The following is a 21,743-nucleotide window of genomic DNA, read 5'->3' as shown; positions in this document are numbered from 1 at the left end:
GAGTACATTTTCAGCAAATTTTTAATTTTGGGGTAAACTTTTCCTTTAATATTTGATCATTTAATTTGAAAATTCATCATTTTCATGTCAGCAATGAACAGCCCAGTGGCTTCCATAAAAGTGCTTGACAATTTTAAAAGAATAAATTAATAAAAAAATAGTTAAATAACATCAATTCCTTAAACTAAATGGCCTTGGTCATATTTATAGCAAAATGAACATTTAATTTTGCACAATTCTTATCTTCTGAGATTCATGTTGTCTGTGTGAGACCCTCTCAACTCCTGACAGACCCTCCTCCGTGCCATGAATCAATCATGGGATTGGAAACCACATGCATGGAGGTTATATTTAGTAGTCTTTTACTTATTTCTTATTGTATAATTAGATATTACATGCCTGCATTTAAGGCTAATTTAATCCTTGAATCTATAGGGGTTTTTTGTAACTTAAATTAACCCCTATAGATTCAAGGATATTTACTCTTCTGCTGCAAAACTGCTAGATTTGATTTGGTATTAAAACTGTTTCCTTGTCAAAACCAATACAAAACATTATAAATTACCATTAAAACATCACAAGCGTATTTTGTTGTTATTAACTGATTATGGCTGGATTTAGAATAGAAACGAAGCACGAAAAGGCTAAATATTTCAGCATGAAATAGTTAAATAATTACCAGATGGAACAAAAAATAATAAAAAGTACAATAATATACTTATGGTCATACTCCTGACTTTCCAGACAGTTTAAAATCTCATTGGAGCACGATACTTATATATAAGTTGGTAATGTTTAAGTACCTCTAGTTTACATTGCTAAAGAGCCTGCGATTGGACGACGAGCATCCGGGACTCCCCAAATAATGACGCAACATCATCTGACCTCGTCTCCAGCGTAAACTGGCTGCTGGTCAAACGCCGTCGAAGTTAGTAAACCTATTAAATATGAAGCAAATACTCAATGGGATTATGACGTCAAAATATTTAAATCTACACCAGCGGGTCTAGACTCTCCTTTGAAATAACATCGAGTTTTTCGTCGCGAATCTCTCACGAGCGAATGAATAACGTGGTGCAACGCGGAGCGCATGCTAAACACGATTGCTTAGGTTTGCTAAAAAAGTGCTATGGCGATGCGGCAGTTGTCAAGGGGGATATCGGCGAGCTGGGGGTGTGATTGGCTGATGTAGCCCTGTTGCCTTGGCGACGGTAGGGGGGGTACGGAAGCGTTGCTGTGAGGCGTGATCTCCGCGCTGCGTGGACGGAGGAAGCAGCTGCTGATCTTTTGACACACCGCGAGCGAAAGGCTACCGCATGAAAGCACGGGAGCTTTTGTCGTCGGACGCGACAGTAGAAAGCACGAATGTAAGTAAAAGCTTGTGGGTGTTATTTATAATACTGTTAATTTGAAGGGAATATTATGTGTCGGCACGTTTTTAATCAGATGACAAATATGAAACGTGTCTCGTGAAAAAAAAAAACATCTAGCCAATAACAAGCCATTGAGCTGCCTAATTGTGATGTTTACGTTTTTTTTAAGAATATTTTTGTTATCCATTTTTCTTATTGAAATATACACCAGTCTGTTTTATTTCCAGAATACATTTATTAACATTTTAGACCATGTGATCTTTCCTAGCTAACTTAGTTGAGTAAAATGCGTGCGTTTGCCGTCGAGTTGACACGAGACCATAAACCAACCACATTCCAGTCGTAGTACACTTTTCCTGAAGGAATACTGAAACAACAAAAAATATATCCAAGGACTTTTTCTTCGCTGTTTTATGTCGTTAGTTCTGTCGAAGCTTGCCGCGAAGATTTGCTTTAAAGCCACGCATTAGCTTGTCGCTAACTGAAGATCCTCGTTCTGAAGACTGGCCAGCATTCTTCTGACATTATCAGCGGAAGTTTCAGAACGCACGAGCACGACAGGTATGTAGTCATAAAATGTTTTCTAAATAAATTTACAATTCAAACGTCAAGTTGTCGTGAAAGTGCTTTTAAAATCGGAACTTTCAAATAAGAAAAACATTCGAATAGAACGTTATTCGAACGCGCGATAGTCGACTATAACAGCAGAGTAATGCTGAAGGTTACAGTTAAAGGTTACAAATATACATTCAGTTGTGGCGAGTAGTGAGAATCTAGGGCAACTATGTAACACGAGATGTGAGGTTGGGTGCTGTTCTTTTATCTCTTTGTTTTGCTTATCACTTGTGGTTGTACATAAGTATTCGTTGAGATCGAAAGCAATGGACTGGTGATAGTTTTGCTCGTGACTTGTTGATGAAATGGGATGTTCTGACGTGGACGTGCACTCATTATTTCCGGCGGTAGATAACGTCTGAGTGACATTGACACGTGGTCCGAGTGAACGCATAGCTGTACTTGGGGAAGAGCTGGGGACTGGTAACACAACTCTTGAGCAGTGTGTCACATGAGCACGTTATTTAGTTCTGCTGTCTACATTTGCACTTTAGACTGTAGTCTCATTCAGGTCATGTTGTGTAGGCAGCGAAAAGGGTTTCTGTGTTGTTAACAGGGTTGTCATGTATGCGCTTTTATTTGCTGTATTTCATTATCTGCGTCCACAGTCTACAGGGTTCAGATGCATAGCTAGCAACATCTGAAAGGGCACAACTGCCTGCAGAAACTTCATTAGTACCGAATCCTGAGCTAATGTAGTGAATGGCAATAGTGTCTGTGCAGTGCTGTTTTCTCTTGAGGGCTTTTGTAGGACACAGCAAATGATCCCTTGCTTATTGCTTCTCTCCTGGCATTAAATGGGAAATTAATTAGTCTCATTATGACTCTCACTATGATAGATAAGATCTGGCTCTTGGCTGTATGCAGTTGCTGTCCCTCTAAAGCTGAAGAAGTTAGAAATGCAGCCAAAACAGTCATTTAAACTCATACAGTGTGCAAGGTTCAAATTTGAACATTTAAATAAATAAAACGTGTGCGTGTTAAAAAAAAAGTTTTTGCTTTATTTTATAAATATATATTCTATTATTTTATTTATAAAAAACATACACCTGGTTAAACCTAGCAGCCAAAGACTAATTTTATTATTTTAAATAAAAAAACTAAATAAAGGAGGAACGTATATATACTTAAGAAGTCAACAGTAATTTAATCAATAGTAAAAAACTATCAAGAAAGAAACACAAAAGCACCCTAGACTGTGTAAATTCTTCATTTTCACTGCAAGAGGGGTTTAAAAAAAAAACATCAAGTTTCGTCTTATTAAAACCACAAATTTACGTTTGGCAACCCTTCCTGGTTGAGTGGTATAACATGTTAAAGAACATGCAGTTGCTTTCCTCCAAAGACAGTTGAGCATGCTTTATTATGCAAGTTAAATGCTCAATATAGAGGTTTTATTTTTTAGTAAAACTCATCAATTTGTCCTAACTCAGTTTGAAAAGCTCATGTCCAAGCTTTTATGCGGCTTGTAATGACCCCTCTTTCCATCCTCTCATTATACCTCCAGCTCCAATCTGCTGTTAGCCTCTTTTTGTTCCTTGATGCCCTCAGCGTTAGACCAGGAGGCTCAACTCGCGTCCCCAGGAGGCTATAATGCTGTTGTTGCCATGGCTACATGGTGACACCGGGGTGTGGTAATCAAATATAGGCGACTGCTCTGGATTTCAGATGTGCAAATGTGTGCTTTTTTTTTTTTTTTTTTCCTCATTTGTCTGGACCATGTCAGATCTCACTCCCACCCCAACCCCCCACTCAACATTGTGTTCTCAGATTTTTGTTTAGTAACCTTCACCTCCTTTCTGAAAGGTTGAAGTCAGTAGGCAGTTAGGGCCACTCTATCCACTGGCAGTGATGCTAATATCAGCCAGTGCCTTGATGAGGAGAGCTCGCCCCCCAGTACCATAGCCTGTGTCATTCTGGTCACGATAGCCTCCATTGTGTTTTTCACTACTGTGTGAATAAAGAGGGTGTGTTTAATTGAGACTTTAGGGTGTGACAATGACATGGGATCAAGTCCAGACAGCATGCTGTGAGGATTGTGTGGCGGCCGGCTTGTGTGTATGAATGCTTTAATGCCACTAGCATGTAAAGCTCTAAGAAACATTAACCCTGCTCATATCTTATATTGATGTGTAGGTGGTGTCTGTTTCAGGAGTCAGGACTATATAAATACGGTATACATTTCTAAAAGTTACAGCTCTCTTTTTTTGACACTTAGGGTTCATTTGTGTTTTTTTGATCTGAGATGATGAGATCTGGCTCTTTGGTGTATGCAGTTGCTGTCCCAAAAAAGCTGAAGAAATGAGAAATGCAGCAAAACAGTCATTTAAATGTGTCATATAATGCTTTTTTAAAGATCATTGTTTTGTTTATTTGGTATAACAGAATATTTTGACATGCTTTAACGTTCAAAAAACAAATTTTTCAAATACTGTACATTATTGTAGGTTTTCCATGACCCGCTTCTCTCAAACACGTCATTTATTACAAAGTCCCTCCTGCTGAAAAGCACAGTCTGCTTTGATAGGCCAGCTGACCCAGTGCATTGTGATTGGTCGAACATCGCAAGCACTCGTCAGAAATGTAACGCCCATTTCCCTAATCGCGAGCTTCATCTTTCAAAATAAATGTAAAGACAGTTAATAATGTCCTTAGTTTTACCATCAGTTCAAGCCTGGAAGGGGAACAGATTCGCATTACAAACACAGCTGACTCCACTTTGTGAACCAGTCTCTCTCTCTCACACACACACACACACGCTCGCAACATGCAAAACTCTGCATTTGAACATTCAATAGCAGATACTTAAATTAATAACAAAACATACTTCCAGTAGTTGATTCTGAAGTGCCAGATTGTCGTAGCAAAGTCAGAATGACCTCCTCTCCTAGTTCACGAAATGGTCGTCCATAAAATGCATTGCTGTTCTGTTGGAAGTAATCTTAAAGATTCCTAAATAAATCTACTTTCGGAAGGCCAAATAAAGTGCTTTTGCTTTTGGCCTAGAAACACACTGTATCTCCCTGACACGACTGCTTCAACACTAACTGTGGTTACTGAAACCATGCCTTCTTTCTATGCGTGAACATTTGTGAGGCATAACGCAAGTATTTCCACATAGTGATGTAGACATGTGGGGCGTGTTTGAATGAGCCATTTTAGGGGGGCTTGGTAGAGTCTTAACTTTGATAGAGAATATCGCTTTAGATACGAGTCTTTAGTCTTTGCTACTTTACAGATCTTCTTTATTCACCTAGAGCTTGTAACACTCCAAAGAGCAAGGAAAGATTGAAATCGCATCATATGTTCCCTTTAAACTCACACACTGTGCAAAAAAAAACTGATTTTATACATTTATATTATTTTATTGATAAAGACATCAATCAATGCAGCCAAATTGCAAATTTTATTGTCATCTTGAATAAAATAAAAAAACTATTAGGGATTATTCACTTTTTTTGGTGAAGAATTCTGTTGCTTCTGTATCTTCATTGCAAGTGAATGATACAACAAATCAGAATTCTCCTTTAATACAAGAGACATTCAGTTGTAATATGCATCTACTGTACACTGAGAATTTGGATGATAAATAACAAATACAAAATATTTGCTCCTGTTATTATCACCTAGCATACATTTTTTTAATACTTAGTGAGGATTAGTGAGCATAAGTGACTTCTTTTTGAAACGTTATAAAACTCCACATTACACAACTTGCATAAAGTGCTGAAGGGGTGTAAAAATACATTTAATTGGCATAGCGTTCATTCACAGATTGTCAGAAAATTCAAGTCTAGAGTTAAAGCTATGTGTTCCATTTTAGCAACAATATTTTGTCACAAAAGCACCAAATTGTTGAAAGCCTGAATCAGAAAGAGAAAAGAATGCCAAATGGACTTGTTTCTAAACCGCTGCATTAGAGATTAATTAGAGCCTTTGCAGACAAATTATTGGGAGAGTTTTTGGAATATTAAGTAAACAAGTTTTACATAATGTTAAGAATTTAACAAATGGGAAGCATTTTTAAAATTTAGGAATGCATTTGTTCATAAAATTTGCAAGTTTTAATGGACTCTGCTTACATTGATCAGGAAATTGAAAACATTTTTCTGATTTAAGTTTTGAACTGAATATTTAAAATGGAAGGTGATATGAAACAAACTCAGGCACTGTTCATGTGGTGTCTTTACCACTGTGGATTGCGGCTTTCAAGCTTGCAGCATATGAATGTGTTTAAGAAGCTTTAGCTTTGGAACGTGCTTCGGAAATGTGGAGAAAACCAGCCCCAAACTAACTGACAACAACGGGCTCTTTGTATTGTGTGATTTGTTTTATAGTTTCTTAGAGCTTATTGTGACTGGAACTAAATTCATAAGTCTCTGTCATATTTCTCCTTGACATCAAAGAGAATACCTGGTTTTGGGTTAAAAGTAAAACAGCAGTTAATCTCTTGCTGTTTCTAATAGGGCTAGGTGACCTTCCTGCTGGGCTTTTAGATCAGCTTTCACAAATCAATGGAGATGCACTGGGAGCTTTTGAGTCATGATACTTGACAGACCAATACCAACCACTACAGGAATCAGAAAGGAGAAACCTCCAATTCAAACGGCTGTCTAAGCATCCTTAAACACACAGAAGATCCCTTGATCTCCATCTCCAACTGTTTTATTACAGATGAACATGTTCTTCCCGGTGCTCTGTTCTGCAAACATCAGCAGTTCAATACTAATTTAAATCCTTCTTCAAATTTTGATGAAAATTAGTTTGTGAATGGCGGTTGTTCTTTATAATAATCAGTTTTTGAGGAAAATATGGTGCATGCAAAAGGTGCTTCTCTGCTTTAGTGAATTTTATAGGACGTTGCTGTGCATTTGCTAAGGAGTCCTCAGTGTTTTTTAGTAGGGATGCACGATAATATCGGCACAATATCGGTATCGGCCGATAAAAGCTTAAAATGACCATTATCGGTATCGGCCGATATGAATATTTCTGCCGATGAGCCAAACCGATATTCTCCAAGCGAAATAATTGACCTGTTTTTCAGATGTGAGTGTCTGTCTACATTTGTAAAATAATACATTTATGGTAGAATCAGTACAGAAGAGATACATGGATTTCTCTTCAGTAAAATTAAAGTTTAAATATATCAGTATATATTTGTATATATATCGGTATCGGCATCGGCCAAAATTATTTTGAAAATATCGGCATATCGAATATCGGCCAAAATCCAATATCGTGCATCCCTATTTTTTAGTCAGTTGCTAGGGTGTTCAGAGTGATTTTTAAAGTCTTGTTAGGTGTTTGCTTTCAGCCCAAGTTGATAGAGCCCACCTCCAAATCTCTGAAATGGCTTGAGGGCATATTTCAATGCATGTTTATGGGATTTTTCACCTGTTTTATAATCTATCCATGGTGAAGAACATTAGCATCACTCCTCAACAAGCCTTGAAAGGTGCGGGAGTTGGCGAGGTGATGTGCTGAGGAGCCTGTTGGAGGGAGTTAGATTTGTCTTGCTAAGGCTGACTACACACTTGGAAGATTTTAAGGCTGATTTTTAAGCCTTATTTGTCTGTTCTGTCCCATGGTTTTAAAATTGGTTAAGATTAGGTGTGTCCCAGGCCTAATGAGAGGCGCAGAGTGCAGGGAGCAGGTTGGGAAGCAGATAGCACTAAATGTCCTATGAAAGATGTACTGCTGTTGTACCACATAAAGAAAGACATCCAAAGAGGATCCTATAAGAAAACAAAGTGGCATGTGGATGCACTACAGGAGCATAATAATGTGGACAAGGGTGACAGATGGTTTGATTACAGGGCTGCAGAATATTTGGAAAAAATTGCATTGTTGTTTATTTATTTGTTTTTCCAGCTTCCTGTAGTTCAAAACATACATACAAAAATGTTAATGTTAATATTAAACAAAAGAATAAATGTATTGCAGTAATGCTGTTGTATTGTGCAATAAAAAATAAAGTATATTTGATTAGCTTTAATTACAGCTGTAAAATCGCAATAATATTTGTTAATTTCTTCATTTTCAATCTTTAAACCATTGAGCTTTTATTTTTTTGGATTACCAGCAAATACATAAATGTGGCCCTCGACCACAAAACCAGTCTTAAGTCACTGCGGTATATTTGTAGCAATAGCCAAGAATACAGTGAATGGGTCAAAATTATCCATTTTTCTTTCACGCCAAAAATCATTAGGATATTAAGTAAAGATCATGTTCCATGAAGATATTTAGTAAATGTCCTACTGTATATATATTAAAACTTAATTTTTGATTAGTAATATGCATTCCTAAGAACATCATTTGGACAACTTTAAAGGTGATTTTCTCAGTACTTTCAAATATTTGTATCTTGGCCAAATATTGTCCTATCCATACATCAATGGAAAGCTTATTTATTCAGCTTTCAGATGATGCATAAATCTCAATTTAAAAAAAAATTGGTTTCAGAGTGAAGTGTGGTACTATGTTCTTGTGCACACTGAGACACAGTATCTCTGAAATCACAGTGGATATATTTTAATATTGTAATATTTATTCATCTATTTTTCACGCAGTAGGCCATATCAGGATAATGATTTATTTTTTTTAAGTGCCGTGACGTACAGCCAAGTATGGTGACCCATACTCAGAATTTGTGCTCTGCATTTAACCCATCCGAAGTGCACACACACAGCAGTGAACAAACACCCAGAGCAGTGGGCAGCCATTTATGCTGCGGCACCCGGGGAGCAATTGGGGGTTCGGGGGCCTTGCTCAAGGGCACCTAAGACGTGGTATTGCCGGCCCGAGACTCGAACTCAAAACCCTAGGGTTCGGAGTCAGACTCTCTAACCACTAGGCCACGACTTTCCCTTCAAAAGATATCATGCAGCCCTAATTTCAGCTAAATTATCATTTAATCATCCTCAAACAAAAATGGCTTTCATACATTTATAAACACAAATGTTGAACACAAACAGAAAGCATTTTCAGGGAATAATGGCTTAAATTTTGATCTGATTTTCCCCTTTTTGCAATTGGATGGCCTTTGGTTTCCAATCTCTTATCATTGTATGGAAAAGCACAGCATCAATATTCTTCAAAGCATCTCCTTTTGCGTTTCACAGATAAAGAAAGTCAAACGGGTTTGGAACGACACGGGCATTGGTAAATGATCACAGTCGTTGTTTTGGAGTGAACTATCGCTTCAACTTTGTGGAAAAGCTGTTTTTTGTTGACACCTTTTGTTACAGTACTCATGTGAAGAGGAAGGTGTTTATTTGTGTCTGGGGTGTTTTGAATGGCCTGAAAGAGGAAGTGGAACCCCCTCCCTGTGCCCTTCACTCTATTCACCAGAGTGGGAGAGAGAATGATTCAGAGCAGCACTTTATGTGATTATTTATTTATTGATGGACTGTATGGTTTCCATGGCAGTGGATATAATAGTAGGGAGAGAAAGCTTCACTCTCCTAGGCACTCAGCCCTCTTTTACTTGAGCTGATGCCTGATGATTTATTTATAAATATTCTGTGTGCTTTCCATGGCTGTCCATTAAAGCCGGTCACTTAGTCTGTGGCAGGTAGATTTCTGATTGATCTCTGTGAGTTTCTTCAAGCTGTACGGAGCCACCATCACTTATCCTCTTCATCTTTGTCTGTCTTATTACGTGGAGCTGTTAACAGTGATTGTCTAAGACCCCTAGAGTACACACTTTGGTTGTTCTGGTGTGGTATCATCTTAAAGATGAGGCTCATGGTTCTCAGACACTTCAGTAGACATCTAGGAGGCCCTTAACTCCGTTTTAAAGGGCCTCTTAATTCTCTCAAGAGAAATGGTGCAGGCACTGAGATTACAATGTTTTAGGGGTAAAACAAGTCGGAAAAACTAAGACTTTTACATGCATTACTATGACTGGTTTAATTTATCACCTGAAATGATCTATTACCTAAACTGAATTTACAGATGTTTCATAAATGGTTAATTTGTTATTTGACAGTTGTAGTAACCAGTGCACACTTTCTGATCTCTCCAATATCCTTCACTTCCACAGACCCTCCAGGTTTGATGGGTCCGATAATCGGGATGTCTCCAGATAAGAAAGCCGAATCTCCTGGAGCACAGGGTGTGTGTGGAGCTGGGACTCTTCCTGAAGCAGAGAGTGCTTCCAGTCCCATGGCTACCAGTCTGGATCAGATTGGTCGGGCTGGAGTATTGAGTGTGGTTGCGGGTGAGTCTGAAGATGATGAACTAACCAACTTGAACTGGCTTCATGAGAACTTGCTGCAGAACTTCACGCTCGGAGGCGAGCCGCAGCCCACCAACAGCCCGCTGTTTGACATCGAGGGAGGCGGTGGGTCGCCTCACAGCAACACCACCTCGTCCACCTCCTCTGTCTCTCCGGGAAGCGTGAGAGATCCATACAAGTCAAAGCCTCCCTTCTCTTTCTCCTTACTGATATACATGGCTATTGAGCAGTCGCCCAGCAAATCTCTCCCAGTGAAGGACATCTATGGCTGGATCCTCAAACATTTTCCATATTTCTCTAGTGCCCCTACTGGCTGGAAGAACTCAGTGCGCCACAACCTGTCCCTAAACAAGTGCTTCCGCAAAGTAGAGCGAAGCATAGGAAAGGTAAGAATGCAATAAAAATGGACATTCTCATGTCCATAACATTCAGCCAGTCATTAACAAATAAAACATGTAATAAATGCAGACAGGGAATGGATGCACTATTTGTATCAAGTAGGGATATGTCCATAATTTGAATTGTAATACATAACCATAATGGTTGTCAATATTACAGTTTTGTATTGTCTTTTTTTTCTCCAGTCATTATTGCATATTTAATTGTGGACCAGAGTTCTAATTGTTTACTAAATGTAAAAGTATTTTAAAAAAAAATCATAAATTTAAATTAAGTTAAAAAGTAAAATTGAAAATAATATTAAAATAAAGTAAATATAAGAATAAAAATCTAAAAGGTAGAAAGGTTCTCTTGGCAACTAACTGAAATAGAATGAGTTTAATTTGATGTACTAAAATAGCTAAAACTAAAACTGAATTAATTCTGAATATAAATATTTTTAAATAGCTAATAAAAACAACAAAATTACCAAAACTAAAATAAAAACTGAAATATAAAAATAAAAGCAAATTAAAAATATTAATAAATATCATAATTGTATATAAATAATACTAAAGTAAAACCCTTGTAAACACGGATTTCAGTCTTTTTTTATTAACATTTTGGTGCTTTTGCTTTTTGTTAAATGTAACCATTAGCAAAGGTATATATATTTTATAATGTATTAATTTTTTACAATTTTCTAATGCCTTTATTAGTAGCATTTGAATTGATTAATTTTAGTGTTTCAATTCTTAATATACAAGACAAAATATATTTTAAGAGTATTTTAATATTAGCAATTTATTGGTAATTGGCCATAATCCATAAATTGCATAAAATTATTTTCGGCAAGCCATTTGTCAGCCAGAAGTTTTTGCATAAAGGACTTACTGTAATTTATCTCTAAAATAATTAAATAAATGGAGTTAAAGTTATTTTTTTATGTGTGACCGCATAGTGCTACAACAGACATGAAACTATCACAGTGAGACAACGCTCAAATGCAGTTCGGTGGCCATTACAGAAAAAAACTCTCTGACCTCAGAACGCTGCAACTGACCAATCAGAATCAAGTATTCCAGTGAGCCTTGTAATAAATTAGAACACCTTCTTTTTCTGAAGAGCAGTTCACACAACATTGCTTCAGAGCACTCTCTCAGACGTTTAACTAACTGGGTCAGTGTATAAAGAAGTGCACGACTGATTGCAGTGTACTAACAGGGTTGTCAAGAGGGATAATGCTTTAGGGCTTTTTTAAAACCCGATGTGTTCAAAGCAGAGCACACAGCCAGTTGAATGAACTGAGGCAGATGTTTTCATTTCTTATACGCGGACCGTAGATGGCAAAATGATTTATGGAATGGTGCGGACAGTATGTTTCATTAATGTGTGACATTGTGTGAATCTGTGGGTTTCATATGTCTCAGCCCTGGTGTCTGTTACCATGGCAATGTTTCCTCTTTCCTGTTTATGAGCACTGCTAGTGAAGCGAGTCAAGGTCATATTCCCCCTGCAGGACCACACCTCAGACAAAGGGTGATGAGTCCTTTATTCACACACACAAATACTCCCATGCAAACACTATAGGAGCCACCGTTACACATGCTTCCCATGTGGTCATTATAGCTTCATGATGGTTTAAAATAAGCATTTGCAGCTAATGTATGATGTGCTTATGCGCAGTGGACATAGAGAGAGCCAGATGGTCCTGTTGTCAATTTAACCTGAGCTTTCTCCTCACCCCAGCATGCTGATTTCATGCTTGCTTCTTGCGGTTCTGACTCCTCCCCTCTCTGCCCCTTCTAGACCAATGGGAAAGGCTCTCTGTGGTGTGTTCACCCTGAGTTCCGGCCCATGCTGATGCAAGCCCTGAAGAAACAGCACTTCCCGAATGCACATGTCTTCTGCACTCCCCCCGCATCCCCTCCTAGGTAAAAACACTGGCCTGATTATGTGACAAATGGATAATTCTGACATTTATCCAGGTTTCAGTCGTCTTACTAGGATAGTGAGCATACTGCTTGCTAGGATTTCAGTGATTTACTCTATGAATGGTCACAGACAAGCACTTCCAGTGTAGACAGCTTTGTTGAACATAATGGGAGCGAATTAGTTTTGATGTGTCACGTTACTTCGCTTATGTTTAATGTGGATTAGTTACCAAAAATAGTCCAGCTTTTTGCATTTATATGAAATGTATATTCAGCTGCGGTCAAAGGTGGGTGTATTAGTTGTCTAATATGTTGTTTTTCCTATGTATTTATAATATAGTAATGTGAATCTTTAAACTGATTGTGAATGGATTGGCTTTTGAATCAAACAGTTTAATTTAAATTAATTAACACAAATTTTAAGAAGTACTTTAGACAGTTTTTTTTTATTTAATTTGCATTGTATTGCTATTCATTTTTCCTCAAACTCCTAATTTGCCGTTTATTTATATATACTAAGGTAGTTGTTAACTTAAGGTATTGGGTAGGGATTTAAAATGTAGTCATGCAGAAAAAGTCATTAATATGTGCTTTTTATGTAACAATAAACAGCCAATATGCTAGTATTATACATGCTAATAAGCAACTAGTTAATAGTGAAAATTGGTCTTTTTAAAATAATATTGCTATTTATGTAATTTATTTTAAATATGGTACACAAATATATAAATAAATAATGGTTATAATATATATACTGTATAATATATATAATGAATGAAAGGATATTTAACAAATCTGTTTTATTACTGGGTGATTCAACCCAACATACTGATGTTTTACCAGCTAAGATCAGCACTTTGAGTTTCTGATGTGAGCATAAGTATTGGAACAATTGCCTCACAGGCCTTCTATGTGTTCAGCTGTGTCCTGTTGCATTTATTCTTCAGATATTAAAAGCAGGGAATGTGTCTTATTAGTTATATCTATTGCTTCTGCATTCTAAGTCTTGCATTCAATGATGACACACACAAACCAGGATGAAGACGAGGAAGCCAACTCTGAAAGAAAAGCAAGCAATTTGGATGCTAAAAGAAAAGAGGAAGTCAATTAGAACTATAGGAAAAACAAAGGGCATGGAGAAATGAAGACTTTGGAAACTATCTGCGACATCAGCAACCAAGTAGTTGATGACAGAAAAATAATAAAAGCTGTGAAAATGAACCCTAAAATACATGTCTGTAAAATCTCCAACAACCTCCAGAAAGCTGGGGTGATGCTCTGTCAATATACAGTCCACAGAAGAATTTGACACAGAATTACAGAAGCTACACAGCAAGATGCAAACCTCTGATCAGGACCAAAGATAGAAAGGCAAGATTCTTCAAAAATGTGAGCCAGTAGAGTTTTGGAAATGAGTTGATGGACCGATGAGACAAAGATTAACCTTTATCTAAGTGATTGGAAAGCAAAAGTGTGGAGAGAAAAAAGGGAACTGCAAATGATCTTAAGCATACAACCTCATCTGTAAAGCATGGTGGAGGTGGTGTTATTGCATGGACATTTTAATGATGACTTAATGTATGATGGTAGTAGCAGTATGAATTTGGAAGGGTACAAGATCCTCTTGGCTACCAATATTCAAGAAAATGCCACCAAACTCATTAGAAAGCACTTCATATTGGATCAGGACAAAGACTAGAGACAGAAACTCCTCAAAACAAGCAACAGTTGGAATTGGCTGCAGAGTCTGGTTATGTCTATGGGTTGCAAACTCACTGCTCTGATTGCATGGAAGGGATTTGCAACTAAATATTAGCTTTTAATCTTTTATATCTGCCTCAAATTCAACCTTTCCAATACTTATGCTCAGATTAAATTGTGGGATGAACTGTAAAAGTGCTGTCCTTTTTATTTGGTAAAACGGGTGTGTGTCTAAAGGCCTAATAATAAAATGTGACATTCTTTAGTTTTGTTGCATATTCATCCTTTAATCATATTTGTCTTTACTCAAGATTTGTTAATTATCTTCTCATGCTTTCTCTCTCTTCTATAGTGCCTCGTCTCCTCCTCATCATCTTTTCACATCAGAGCAGGGTTGTGCCCTAAAAGGTTAGTATACTTAATCAAGCCTGATCGGAAAAAATCTATGACCTGGTCACATCTTTTTCACACCATTATTAGACGTATCATCACACAATGAAGCCTACCACTCATCTCAACTCATTGTGTTCCTCTCGCCCCATACTTGGTGCTTCTAAACTGTGCACATAGATGCCATCTCTTTCCTGTATTTGGTAACCTTGACAACAAAGGCACTGGTACTTCGAAATTAGAGAGAGACTTTTTCGCTCCTGGGTGGAAGTGACTCATTCACTTAAACACACACACAAACACATCACGTAGTCGATACTTGTTTGCATCAAACATTTCTTTCTCTTTACAGAATGTGATTTTGATGCTGCCACTGCCATGATGCTGTTAAAATCTGCCTCTGAGCAGAACATAGACTCATGTAAGAAAACACCATCACATATACCAACACATCATTTTTGTCTTATTTTGTTTGTCCCTTCTTTTTATTCATGTTTTACATCAGGTTTATTTTAATCAAGATATGCATCTAGGTACTTGTTCACATAATCACAGCAATCACGTCTATGTGTTTATTGGCTTTAAACGGATCATCCAATTAAAAATAGTGTTAGAACAATCTATTTGTTACATTTGTATTTCAAAGAAAGGCTGTTCTTTAAAATATTGCTTTATTTTATTATATAATATAAGCAAAACTGTTTTCAACATTGGTGTTAATAATAAAAAAAATCTTTAGCACTTTATTGTCGCTGCATATTAAAATAATTTCATATGAAAAAGACTGAGGTAATGAAACTGCATCATTGCTTCTCAGGTGTTTGGTCATCTCAGGTCTTTGTAAGTGCTGGATCCAGACTGAAAATTGTTTTAACTCCTAGTTAGAAACAGATAAACAAATTGAGACATAATTAGCGTAGCTGCTGTTCCGACCAAGCCAAAATGATTTGTTCAACCCAAGCTAAGGAATAATAATGTGCATTTGATCAGTTATAACTGCAGTACATTGTAAGATGCATTATTTGAATGCTTGGCCAAAGAGATGTGTGTTTACCTAGATTTAAACAGACAGAATGTGTCTGAACCCCAAATGTCATCAGAAAAACTGTTCCAAAGTTTGAGAGCTATTGGCAGTTTCTAAAATGGATGAATGCTGTTTTTGTAACATGGGAAATATGATTTTCAAAAGACAAGTTGCTGTTTAATATAACACCCAGATTTTTGACTGTAAAGGAAGTAATAGTACACGCATCTAGTTGAAAATTTTAATCCAAGAAATTCTGTGTACTGTTTTTTTGGTCCAATAAGTAATATCTCTGTCTTATCCGAATTTAATAGGAAAAACATATTGTTCATCTAATCTTTTAAAAACATTATACACTCCTTTAGCTTAGATAATTTAGAAGTTTAATCTGGTCTTGTTGTGATGTATATATTTGAGTATAATTAGCTTAACAATGGAAACTAATTCCGTATTTGTTTTTAAATAATATTACCAAGGAGTAAACATGTATATTGAAAATAGCAGAGGAACTAGGACAGATCCTTGTGGCACTCTATACTTTACTGTTTATAATTGAGATGACTACTTGTTTAAATCAACAAAGTGATAGCGATTATACAGGGAAGATCTATTCTAAACCAACTTAAACCCACCCTTGAACACCTGTATAAATTTGTAATAAATCTATGAGTATGTCATGATCATGATGTCGAATGCAGCACAAAGATCAAGTAATACTAGGAATGAGATGCGGCCTTGGTCTGACACAAGAAGCAAGTAATTTGTAATTTTAACAAGTTCCATTTCTGTGTTGTGATGGGGCCTAAATAAGTATTTGATCCCCTACCTACCAGCAAGAATTCTGGCTCCTAAAGATTGGTTACGTGCCAATGTGGAACACAGATAAGTCCTGCAACTTTAAGAAGTTATTCCTAATGTTGGCTCATTAGGTGTATAAGACCTGTCCACACAATCTGTATCTTCCATTCAAACCTCTCCCACCACCATTGGCAAGACCAAAGAGCTGTCAAAGGATGTCGGAGACAAGATTGTAGATATTGAAAGCTAGATAATTACGAAAAAGGTAAGGGATCAGCTCCAAAATTCATGGGAGGAGCTTGTTAATGATCTTAAGGCAGTTGGGACCACCATCACCAAGCAAAACATTGGTAACACACTATGCCGCATTGAACTGAAATCCTGCAGTGCCTGCAAGGTCCCCTTGTATTCTGTTTATAAGTAAAAAAAAAAAAAAAAACCTACCGTAAAAAATACATGACCTTAATTTCTTTGTAAATGGCCAAACTTACTAAATTAGCACAGGATCAAATATATATTTTCCCCACTGTACTGTGTGTGTGTGTGTGTGTGTGTAACGGTTTCTTTTGGTTTGTTTCTATCAAGTTCCAAATATAATAAACTAAAAATTGTGTTAATTCAAATAGAATAACATAATTAAATTTTACTTTACTTATCAAAATAAATGATAAATTAAATACTTTTAATGAATTATCCTCAAATATTAATTATATAAGCACATTTTTCAGCAAAACATTTTGATAAAATGTTATTTCAATGAAAAATCTCAACATTAATATATTTATATAAATGTGAACATTATAAATGTAGGATGTGTACCTTCTATTGTGCTTCTGTATAAATTACTTGTTCCGTATCGTATAGTTTTGTTCATACTGTTATTCATAATATTGTCTCTGATCATCAGTTATCACTCTGCTTATGATGTTTTAGACCCAGATGACCAAGAAGGACCCATAGATCTCTCTCGAAGGGACTTGGTGGTTGTGAGTCGAGATCCAAAGCAGGATCACAACTACAGCAGCACCCCTGTCCCGCCCTGCCCTCGCCAGATGCCTCTGTCACAGCCGGTCAACTTCAGCCTGGCTCTGCACCATGATCAGGAGAGAGAAGGCCGGGCCCAATGGCCACACAGCCCACTGCAGGATCCATATTTAGGGAAGAGGAGCAGAAGAGATTGTCGGCCAGATGTGGATGAAGAGCTCAAGGAGGCAGCTGGCTCTCTCCTACACCTGGCTGGTATTCGCACAAGTTTAGTCGCCTCAAGACGCAAGAGCAGGAAACTCAGTAGGAAATGATCAGTAGGATTCTGTAACTCTATCCTCTGGCCTGTCCAACCTCTCTCTTCTGGTTTGGTGCATCTTCCTTCTTGTGTGGAATTGTTGGGATGTTTTCTTTCCTTTCGTCTTTTTAACTGGGATATCATTCTGGTCCACTCATCAAACATGGCAATACTACAAACACAGGAGAGAAAAGCCATACTGACAGGTTTTATCTACAAAAAAGAAAAGAAAAAAGAAACCGATTTGAATGAATGGCCCATATCATTTGAGTTTAACAGTAAGAGAGTTTGAAGATGTTAATCATAAAAGAAAGACAAAGAGAGAGAGAGAGAGAGAGAGAGAGAGACACTGGTTAAAAAAAAAAAAAAAAACTTCAAGATTTGCATGCTTCCACCTCTAAATCAACACAAACTTATTTATATGGAAAATTAATGCATGGATTTTAAAAGCTCCCAAGACCTCTCATGCTTCTCAACTATAGAGGGAAAGACTGCTTAAAAAAGTGAAATTTGAAAGTGCCATTGATTTTGGATCATAATGTAAACATGATACAAAATAAGAAATGCAATAATTAGTTGACCTAAATACCTGTAATTATTTTATTTTTGTACTGCTTGTTTATATCTCGTGTGATGGTGACGGCATGCCCCTGGGAGCCTTTTGCTGCCGCAGTTATGATGTCAAAACCATGTGGTTCCTCCCGTGCATCCTGATTGGATCGGTATTGCATCCCCATCCTGACCACTATGACTGGAGAACAGCTTGAAGGATACAGCTTTTGTTGCATGCACATCAGCCACAATGTTTCTCAGATGCTAGCAGTCTGTATAATCAGGTTTTGTGCTTTTCCATGTGAACTGCCTTGATTGAATCATTGCCCATGCACATATTGCTTGCTTTTGGAGCATACTAACTAGCGGCCAATCAAAACAAGAACCTCTTTACCTCTACTGTAAGATTTGAGCCAATCTCTCCCCTTCCTGCTCTGAATTTTTGGGTCGCTTCTACCCAAATCAGGCCTTTTTGTTGCTGCTCATCTTTTTCTTGGTTTAAACTGTGTGACAAAGTCTCCAGCAGGGGGAGCTCTGTGAATCGCCACGTTCCATTGCTGCTTTTGAACTGGCGCTGTGCTGCTCCAGACCTCCAGAGAGTTCCCAGGGATTCAGATGAAACCAGAGACACAATGTGAACTGCACAGTAAATGCGCCTGCAAGCAGGGACAAAGACATTCTCCCTGCTTTAAAGCTTCTGGATGGTCCGGTTCATGGGAGAAAGGACCACAGGAAGTGAAGCTGGGGAGAGTGGACAGTATATTTGAGGAGCATGACAGTAATGGGAGAGAGCCTACTGGATGTGAACTGAGAATTGTGCCACTAAGAACTCTTCTGACTCCCGGCCATGTTTAACCCAAAGTGGTGTTTTTTTTTTTTTTGTCCCCTTTGAGACTGCCAAAGTTGCTGCTCTTAAAACTTGCCTGGCTGTGCGTTCCCTGTGATCTAGAATGTTTGTTTGTTTAATATCAGGTTTTTAAGTGTTCGTTTGAGGCTACATTAGGATTTTATATACCCAAGCATGTGAAATTGTGAAGTATAACTGCCCTTTGCCCCCCAACACTGGCAAACCTGAACTTTCTGTTTTGAGTTGATTACTTTAAAACTGCCTATCCTTATGAAGCTCTTTCCATGTCACTTTAACCATGGCTGCCAATCAGTTCCCTCCCAGCTGTACATAGTGCTAATTACAGAATGCAAGTATTAATGCAGGGAGGGGGACCGAGCAGTAGTTTTAGAATTGAAGGCCAATTCTAAAAACAGCTGCCTATTAATTATTGTTATTATTATTATTAAGATGAGGTCCACTAACTGAGTTGCCACTTCGCCATCAATTTCGACATGTTCTTCTGCCATATATGTGGCAGTCTGAACCTGATTTTTTGATTTTGTAAGCTAACCTCTGTTAATAAAAGGTTTATAAAGTTTATTTTTGCCAAAGATATGCAATTGTTGCATTATATATGGTTATTAAAGAAATAAAATAGTTTTTCTTTTTACTTATTTAGTGTTTTGTTGTTCACTTTCCCACATATGTCTGCTGAAGATCTCTTCATCTGGAAAGCATCTTCTGTGTACAAACATCTGATAGATCTATAAGATGTCAGTTTAACAAACATTTTAAATCATAAACTTCTTTAAAGACCTCTTCTAAATGTCTATTTGACATCTGATAGGAAACGCCCTATAGACATATACTGTATTCCAGATGAGGAAATACTCTTTAAAAAAAAAAAAAATACGTCATGCAGATATGTCAAATAGACATCTCTATAATGTAAGTGTGCTGTCTGGGTATATCATCTGTCATTTAAGAGTGTAAAATGGCTTTTTCTCAAACAAACAAGAGACCTGAAGTAATTAATTTCCAATGTAGAGGCTGGTTCATATGTGTATGTGGAAGTTTCGAATTAGATTTTTTTTAACACCATTTCTATAAAATGAACGGTTATTAATACTTCTGTTCAAATTCATATATTCATTATTTATTTTCCATGGTAAATAGGCAGAAGGTAATGGCTGCTTCAGACCATTTCGAAAGTTCCTTGTGACTGCCACTATGGGGTAAATTGAGACAATCATGAACCTCTTTTCCTGAGTAACCAATGCACGTTGCCATGATGGACTCTAACATCAGTTTTGATGCTCTCTTGAAATGGGGATAAAAAGATGGACTGAATTATTTAAACAGAAACATTTTAAATACAACTAAATATAAAAAGTGTGCCTTGCTATGGTCCATATAAATTACTAAATGAATACTGCTGGAATATACACTTTAGTGCTATTTTTTGAAAAATGGTAAGTGAAAATTAAATGGAATAATGTTTCAAACAGTACCATATAACATAAGAAATAATCCCTGCCTTTATTGCATTTTTGATCCAGTATGTCTAAAAATTGTCAACGTTTGCTGGTCCAATCAATTAATGAGCCATGAAAGAGGTGTAAATCACAGCTGAGCTGATATTCTTTCAGGATCATCCATCACACTGTAACGGGAAGGTCACGTCAAGCGCATTGCATTTTGGAATGTGTTCTTCCACAGTAAGCTTTTATATATTAGAATATTTGCATACTTACTGGCGTGCACAGAATATATACACTATTATGGAGCAATAGTAAGTAGTATGCAAGTATGCATGTCTTGCTTTGTGCTTTTGGAGGATTGCAGCGCCACCCAGTGTTCAGTTGTAGTCAAGTACTTGATATTCACAGAAATCCTAAAACACTTATGTTCTTATGTACTTAATACATAAAATAGTCACTAATTATTGTAAAAGCATGTATTTTGTGCTGAAGCTTGGTCCTCACTGTGGTGTAGGAATTTAAATGTAAAGTAGGCCTACAGGCATGGGTTTTTAGAAGTAATGATTATCTCCTAAAATGTATTTTTTTTTAAAATGATTTGAAAGTTATAATGGTCGCAGTAACTGCTCTCTGCATTCTCTGTGTGTGGTTTGCTCACAGTCTGCTGTTCCCTTGACTTGCGGTATTGAACTCCTGGCCTTGATACATGAGCCATATCTTCATAACAGATTCCTCGTTTTTTTTTTTTTTTTGTGTGTGTGGACTTCCTCGGCCCATCTGAGGTTTGAGTTCAAGGTGCTGTATTGCACAGCTGCTGTAACTGCCACACACTCCCATTGCTCCACTCCAACACTGAGGCAAACATTGCTGCCGCCAAAAAAAGAAAAAAAAAAGAAAAAGGCAGAACAACAGCTCTCTGTCTCAGAGCTTAAACATTATTGCAGGTGCAAAGATAACAGAGTCAAGACTTGGAGAGAGGGAAACTCTCCTAACTTGGAATTTATATTGTGCCTGATTCATGTAAGCAGACTCCGCTTTACTTTCTTGTAGATGTCCAGTGAAGGATTCATTAGCTGTACCATAAGTCCATTCAACTTAACACTCTTATACTTTCTCTGAGATCCTCTCTCATACTGCGGTTGGC

The 21,743-nt window shown here is 37.2% G+C and overlaps 1 protein-coding gene across 3 annotated transcripts; it reads left to right on the top strand.

The window, feature by feature from the left end:
* The first annotated feature begins 826 nt into the window (after window positions 1–826).
* LOC113056126 (forkhead box protein N2-like) lies at window positions 827–19,788 on the top strand. Of its 3 annotated transcripts, XM_026222663.1 has the most exons (7): window positions 827–1,367; window positions 1,797–1,934; window positions 10,036–10,616; window positions 12,418–12,542; window positions 14,596–14,651; window positions 14,986–15,054; window positions 17,389–19,788. In XM_026222663.1, the coding sequence occupies exons 3-7, from the start codon at window positions 10,050–10,052 to the stop codon at window positions 17,751–17,753; spliced, it is 1,182 nt and encodes a 393-aa protein (XP_026078448.1). In that variant the 5' UTR covers window positions 827–1,367; window positions 1,797–1,934; window positions 10,036–10,049; the 3' UTR covers window positions 17,754–19,788. The 3 variants fall into 3 exon arrangements, with proteins under 3 accessions (XP_026078448.1, XP_026078449.1, XP_026078447.1); XM_026222662.1 differs by lacking the exon at window positions 1,797–1,934 and having other exon boundaries at window positions 843–1,367; XM_026222664.1 differs by lacking the exons at window positions 1,797–1,934; window positions 14,986–15,054 and having other exon boundaries at window positions 830–1,367.
* The last annotated feature ends 1,955 nt before the right edge of the window (window positions 19,789–21,743 follow it).

The sequence above is a fragment of the Carassius auratus genome, chromosome 37 (assembly GCF_003368295.1).
Source record: "Carassius auratus strain Wakin chromosome 37, ASM336829v1, whole genome shotgun sequence".
NCBI classification, from domain to species: domain Eukaryota; kingdom Metazoa; phylum Chordata; class Actinopteri; order Cypriniformes; family Cyprinidae; genus Carassius; species Carassius auratus.
This window is presented reverse-complemented; position numbering and strand designations above follow the sequence as displayed.

Bases quoted from the DNA above. Each gene is read 5' to 3' on its own strand.
- LOC113056126 (XM_026222663.1), top strand. From the start codon at position 10,050: ATGGGTCCGATAATCGGGATGTCTCCAGATAAGAAAGCCGAATCTCCT. The intron at 10,617-12,417 runs GTAAGAATGCAA...TGCCCCTTCTAG, and splicing joins TAGAGCGAAGCATAGGAAAG to ACCAATGGGAAAGGCTCTCT. The intron at 14,652-14,985 runs GTTAGTATACTT...TTCTCTTTACAG, and splicing joins GCAGGGTTGTGCCCTAAAAG to AATGTGATTTTGATGCTGCC.